Consider the following 6,628-nt stretch of genomic DNA (forward strand, 5'->3'; position numbering starts at 1 on the left):
CTGGGGGGGGAGTGTGGTTCAGACAGAGGCTGGGGGGCGGAGTGTGGTTCAGACAGAGGCTGCTGTATCTTTATTCAAAGCTTGGCATCTCTTTGCTTAACAGGGAAAACAGAGCAAACGCACAGTTCAAAACCCTGGAGGCCAGAAACACTCTCAAGCTATGGAAAAAATCCTACTTCGATATCCGGGCCAAAATTGAGGCGTCTGGTCGGGAGGCACGGTGGGAATTTGACCGGAAGCGGCTGTTTGAGAGAACAGACTACATGGCCAACATCTGCCAGGACCTCTCAGATGTTCTGCAGGTGGGAGCCACTTCTAAGATGGGTATGGATTTGTCTGATGGAAGGATGCATTCTGGCCTTTGGATGAGGGATGCTGTCATGCTGTCGGCCTCAAGGGCCCAGTAGAAAAGAAACTATTGAGAGAAGGGTGTTAGCCAGGCGATGGTGGCGCACGCCTTTAATGCCGGCACTTGGGAGGCAGAGGCAGGAGGATTTCTGAGTTCCGAGGCCAGCCTGGTCTACAGAGTGAGTTCCAGGACAGTCAGGGCTACAAAGAGAAACCCTGTGTCGAAAAAAAAAAAAAAAAGAAAGAAAAAGAAAGAAAAGAAAGAAAGAAGAGTGTATAGAGTTCTAGAATGTACCAGAATGTGTCACTGCACCCCAGATCTCTTGTGACTCTGTGTGTATCTAGGCTGTCTGGCCAGCGAGCCTCAGGGACCTCTCTGTCGCCGCCTCCTGAGTACTAGGATTAGAAGCATAAGCGCTATGCCTGGCGAATCAAATTTGGGTCGTCACAGTTCTTACTGACTGAATCATCTTCCCAGCAGGCTTTGCAACCTTTCTTTGGGCTCTGACCTCTTTTTGCAAGGCCACCTCCAGAGCTCTCCTTGTCCTGGGCATTTGCCTGTCCTGGCTTTGAATCGCCCCCATTCCCTCCTCCCACCTTCCCACTGTCCCCTCAGGCCTCAACACCCTCGCCTACCACCCACCCACCAGCTCTGCATTAGCTGACCCACCACAGCTTTTGGATACGGGGGCACATGCTTAGTGTCTGACCGGGTGGCTAGCACAGCCCTTGTCTGGAGGGACTCCACCCTCTCATTCACTTTGCATCCTTTATAGAGAGCCCACAGGGTGATGGCACTCACACCCACCACTGGGAGAACAAAGTGAGTAAAACAGGTAAAGTCTGGGGACACGGGTACCAGGCCCCTGTCTGGGGAGACAGCTCTGTCAGTAATGCACTGGTATAGCAATCCTGAGAGATCTGAAGTTTAGATCCCCAGCTCCTCTACATCACAGCCTAAGATGAGAACCTGCTGTGATCCTAGTGCTGAGGAGGGGGGTCCCTGAGCTTCAGTGGCTATCAGGCTTGCCAAATCCTAGAGTCCCAGGCTCAGTGAGAGACTCAAAAAACAAACAAACAAGGTGACGATTCCCACAGGAAGGAGCTGCCGCTGTCTCTGACTCCTTTTTTGTTGTTGTTGTTTGTTTTTTGTTTTTTTGTTTTTTTTTTTTTTTTTGAGACAGGGTTTCTCTGTGTAGCCCTGGCTGTCCTGGAACTCACTCTGTACACCAGGCTGGCCTCGAACTCAGAAATCTTCCTGTCTCTGCCTCCCAAGTGCTGGGATTAAAGGCACACGCCACCACCGCCCAGCTGTCTCTGACTCTTTTGCCTGTTTGTGGGACCCTTCTCCTCCTCCTGGGTTGCCTTGGCCGGTCTTGGTCGGATGCTATGTGCCTGGTCTTATTGTAGCTTGTTAGGCCGTGTTTGGTTGCTGTCCCTGGGAGGCCTGCTCTTTGCTGAGGGGAGTTGGAGGGAGGGGTGTTGAGTGAGGGGGAAAGACTGGGGATAGACGGAAACTGCTGTCAGGATAGAATATGTGAAAGAAGGCTAAAGAAAGGAAGGAAGGTCGAAAAGATGAAAAAAAAGAAAGGAAGGATGGAAGGAAGAAAAGAGAAAGAAAGAAAGAGAAAAGTAGAAAACAGTCTAAGCAAGCAATGGAGAGCCAGCCAGCGAGCTGCTTCAGCTCCACATCCAGGCTCCTGCCTCGCGTTCCTGCCTTGGCTTCATAAAAACAAGCACATAAAATAAGGTGAAGAGCTACTGGGGAAGTCACCCAACCCCCACCTCTGGCTCCTCACACACAGCTGGGTGCACATGCACACATGGGCACACACATGCATGCCCTCATATGACCAAACAGGGAATGTTCTGGAAAGACAATGGAAACAGGACACCTTCTCTTCTTCCAGCTTTCTCCTGCCACTTGTCATTACAGCAGCATGGAACTTTAAAATTCTTTAGGACCCTGTTCTTTTTTCTTTTTCTTTTTTCTTTCTTTTTTTTAAGACAGGGTCTCATATAGCCCAAGGTAACCTCAAACTCTATTTGTATTTGAAGACTTTGAATTTCTTTTTTTTTTTCTTTTCGGTTTTTGGAGACAGGGTTTCTCTGTGTAGCCCGGGTTGTCCTGGAACTCACTCTGTAGACCAGGCTGGCCTCGAACTCAGAAATCCGCCTGCCTCTGCCTCCCAAGTGCTGGGATTAAAGGCGTGTGCCACCACCGCCCGGCAAGACCTTGAATTTCTGATCCGCCTGCCTCCATCTTCCATGCGCTAGAATTAGAGGTATAGCCAGTGATAACTGGTGCATGTGGTACTGGGGGTGGGAGCCATGGCTTCACGATGGCTAGTCAAGCACCTTTACCAACTGAGCCACACCCCAGCCTCAGAGCATCTTTATATGGATCAAATCAGCAGAAAAAATCCAGGTAATAAAATCGATGGGCATGGCAGTGCGCACTTTCAGTCCTAGCACCAGAGGCAGGGGTGGGTGGATCTTTGTGAGTTGGAAGCCAGCTGGCCTACCTAGAGAGTTGTAGGCCATCCAGGGTTACATATAAGACCCCGTCTCAGACATGGAGTCAGTGGGATGAAGCACGCACGCGCACACATTTCAACACAGTTGGTATTGTGGAGACCCACATGGCAGGTTAAGCTGTTTTGTTTTGTTTTGTTTTGTTTTTTAGATGTATTTATTTATTTTATGTATGTGAGTACACTGTAGCTGACTTCAGACACACCAGAAGAGGACGTTTAGATCTCATTACAGATGGTTGTGAGCCACCATGTGGTTGCTGGGATTTGAACTCAGTACCTTTGGAAGAGCAGTCGGTGCTCTTACCCGCTGAGCCATCTCACCAGTCCCAGGTTAAGCTGTTTTAATGTCACATTCCCCTAGCGCCTCCTCTGCCTTGTCAGCCTGTACAGCTAAGGGCTCTGGCTCACCACCTCGCCGGAATTCTCGTGTTAGATATCATATGTAGCCAGAGTTCACACAGGAAACATTCAGAATGAGGAGGATAGAGAGGGCTGTGAACCACAATATGGGTGGTGGGAATTGAACCCAGGTCCTCTGTAAGACCCTCCAGTGTTCCTAACCACTGAGCCCTCTCTCTGGGCCCCAAGGACTCTGAGTCTTATCGTGTGTGCACGCGTGCAGTACCGAAGGTCTCAGAAGGAGAGACGGTTGCCCATGTGCCAGACTTTTGAAGTGCTCTCTGTTTACAATTTGAATGTTCAGAGTAATCCAAGGATGTTTAGCCCCTTCCATTCTGTCCCCTCACTACCAGGTCTTGGAAGAATTTTACAACATATTTGGCCCAGAGCTCAAGGCTGTGACAGGGGACCCGAAGAGAATCGACGATGTCCTCTGCAGGGTAGACAGCTTAGTCTCCCCTATGGAGAACTTGAGCTTTGATCCCTTCACCATCAGGTCCTCCCCATACTGGAAATACGTGATGGAAGACTTCAAGCTTGAAGTTCTGGCAAGTGACCCAGCCATCGATTCAACTATAGACGCAGAGGCTCCTTTTAAAGATGTGTGTGTGTGTGTGTGTGTGTGTGATTGTGTGTGTGTTGTGTGTATGTGTGTGTGTGTGTGTTGCAGTGTTGCATGCATCTGTGTACTCACTCAGAGGCCACTCTGCTGTGCCACACCTCACATATTTCTTTGAGGCAGGATCTCTCCCTGAACCCAACCTCAAGTTTTTCTCCCTGAGGCTAGAACCCAGCAATCCTCCCGTCTCTGCCACCACCCTCAGAGCAGGGGTAGCAGGTGTGGCCACCCAGACTTTTCATGTGGGTCCTGGGGTCCCAACATAGGTCCTCATCCTTGCAAGGCAAGCACTTTTCCAACTGAGCCACGCCCCAGCCCATGCAAGTTTCTCTGACTAGATGCCGGCTCTCATTAATACGCAACAGAGCCCTGTGGGTTCCAAGTGACCGAGCCTCCTCATCCTACTTCCTCGCAAGACCATGACAAGTTGTAGCTTTCTCTTCAACTTTTTCTTTTTCTCTTCTCTTTTTCTCTCCCTTCCCCTCCTTTGTCCCCTACCCGCATCTCCCTTCCTCTCCCTTCCCTCCCCTTTTTTTCTGACAGGTTATTGAGAAAGAAGCCAAAAATTTTATTGACGAATCTTTCAAAACACTTCGCTCAGCGGAAGCGGCCTTCGACATGCTGTTAAAATTCAAGCATATCCGCTCCCGGGAAGCCATCAACCGGCAGATGATGATGAAGTTTAATGACATCTTGGCACAATACTTAAAGGAGGTGACCGGCCGGGGAACCCATGGCTACCCTGGCAGTGAGCGCGTGGCCACAGCCCAGCCCAGAGACACTCCCTCTAAAATGTAATGTCTGCCAGTGGTCACCTCTAGAACAGCTTTACGGATTTCAAATAATTCAATTGAATCAGGAACACTGAGGGGGGAAATGAGATTAGAGTGTATAAGAAAGGAAAAGTAGTTGTCTTAGTTAGGGCTTCCATTGCTGTGAACAAACACCACGACCAAGCAACTCTTAAAATGGCAATTTAATTGGGGCTGGTTTACAGTTTTAGAGGCTTTGTCCATTATCATCATGGCAGGAAGCATGGTGACATACAGGTACACACGGTGCTGGAGAAGGAGCTCTCTCCTCTCGATCCAAAGGCACCCAGGGAGAGACCGACTCTCCTGCACGGGCAGAGCTTGAGCACCAGGAGCCCTCAAAGCCTGCTCACCCACGGAGGCATTTCCCCCAAGAGACCACACTTCCCATGGGCCCAGCATATCCAGACCACCACCTTGCCTGGCTGGCTGATGAGGGCACCCGTTTGCCTTCCAGATTGAAATCGTTAATAAGATCTTTGTGCAGAACCAGGACAACCCGCCGCTGTACAAGAACCACCCTCCCGTGGCAGGCGCGATATGCTGGGAGCGGTCCCTCTTCCACCGGATCAAGCACACCATCCTTCGGTTCATGGAGGTGGACGAACTCCTGGACAGTGAGGGGGGCCAGGAGGTATGTCACCACCTCTGGTGGCTGTACTGTGCTCTCACGTGGCTGGGTGGCTGCCACCTCGGCTGGCCAGCAGCTTGCCCATGCTTGCGGACATCCCGTTTCCTGAGCCTTCGTATCATCTCTTCCAATCTCAGAGCTTAAGATGCCTGCCTGCTTCTCTATGGATTTGAGTTTGTTTTGAAGGATGACCACTGTCATCTATCTGCCTTTCTGCCTCTCTGTCTGTCCATCAGTCTGTCCATCCATCCAGCTATTCATTATTTTTTTTAAAGATTTATTTTATTTATTATATGTAAGTACACTGTAGCTGTCTTCAGACACACCAGAAGAGGGTGTCAGATCTCATTTACAGATGGTTGTGAGCCACCATGTGGTTGCTGGGGATTGAACTCTGGACCTCTGGAAGAGCAGTCAGTGCTCTTAACTGCTGAGCCATCTCTCCAGCCTGACTTTGAAATCTTGATTCTTCTGCCTCCATTTCTTAAAGCCTGAGACTAGAGATGGCCAGCACCACATTTGGCTTCTACAGTGTTAGGCATGGAACCCTAAGGCTTGTGGCTACTAAATAAATGCTCTGCCAACCGAGCCGCATGCCCAGCCCACGACCACTGTCATTTTAACTCTGACTGTCCCTTCCTTCAGAGCTTTTTGTATGTAGTAAAGCAGAAGTGACAGATATTTTTTTTTTCTTTAAAGACCTTCAGAGTCTGGGGCTGGAGAGAGAGAAGGAACTCAGTGGTTAAGAGCAAGTCCGGCTTTTTCAGGGCACTTGATTTGGATTCCAGCCCCCACGTCGGGTAGTTCACAACCACCCGTAACTCTCGCTCCTGGGGATCCATTCTCTCTGGCCTCCATGGGCATTCACCCTCATGTGTGCATGTGTTCATTAACGTGTATATAATCAAATATAAAACAAGTCTTTTTAAAAGTCCAGCCGGGCAGTGGAGGCAGAGGCAGGCGGATTTCTGAGTTCGAGGCCAGCCTGGTCTACAGAGTGAGTTCCAGGACAGCCAGGGCTACACAGAGAAACCCTGTCTTGAAAAAACCAAAATAAATAAATAAATAAATAAATAAATGAATAAATAAAAGTCCATACAGTTGCTATCAGAGACATTCGAAGGTCACATGATCTGTGCTGCCCGGTTGATCCAAGGAAGCTACTCTTGGTGACACACGGATGGACAGACATGCCTTCCCAGGTCTGGCTTGGCTGCTATGTATGAAGTCTGTATAGTGTTCACATGTCAATATTTATAAAAACATTTGTGATTTTTTTTTT

The 6,628-nt window shown here is 49.4% G+C and overlaps 1 protein-coding gene across 3 annotated transcripts in view; it reads left to right on the top strand.

The window, feature by feature from the left end:
* The window catches only part of Dnah10 (dynein axonemal heavy chain 10), a 119,316-nt gene that overhangs the window by 20,338 nt on the left and 92,350 nt on the right, over positions 1-6,628 (top strand). For all 3 annotated transcript variants that reach the window (XM_031337971.1, XM_031337970.1, XM_031337972.1), the window contains exons 10-13: positions 104-302; positions 3,638-3,832; positions 4,447-4,617; positions 5,173-5,349. In XM_031337971.1, the coding sequence (XP_031193831.1) occupies positions 104-302; positions 3,638-3,832; positions 4,447-4,617; positions 5,173-5,349 (742 nt within the window). The remainder of the gene's footprint in view (positions 1-103; positions 303-3,637; positions 3,833-4,446; positions 4,618-5,172; positions 5,350-6,628) is intronic.

Source organism: Mastomys coucha, unplaced genomic scaffold (genome assembly GCF_008632895.1).
Source record: "Mastomys coucha isolate ucsf_1 unplaced genomic scaffold, UCSF_Mcou_1 pScaffold22, whole genome shotgun sequence".
Classification (NCBI taxonomy): domain Eukaryota; kingdom Metazoa; phylum Chordata; class Mammalia; order Rodentia; family Muridae; genus Mastomys; species Mastomys coucha.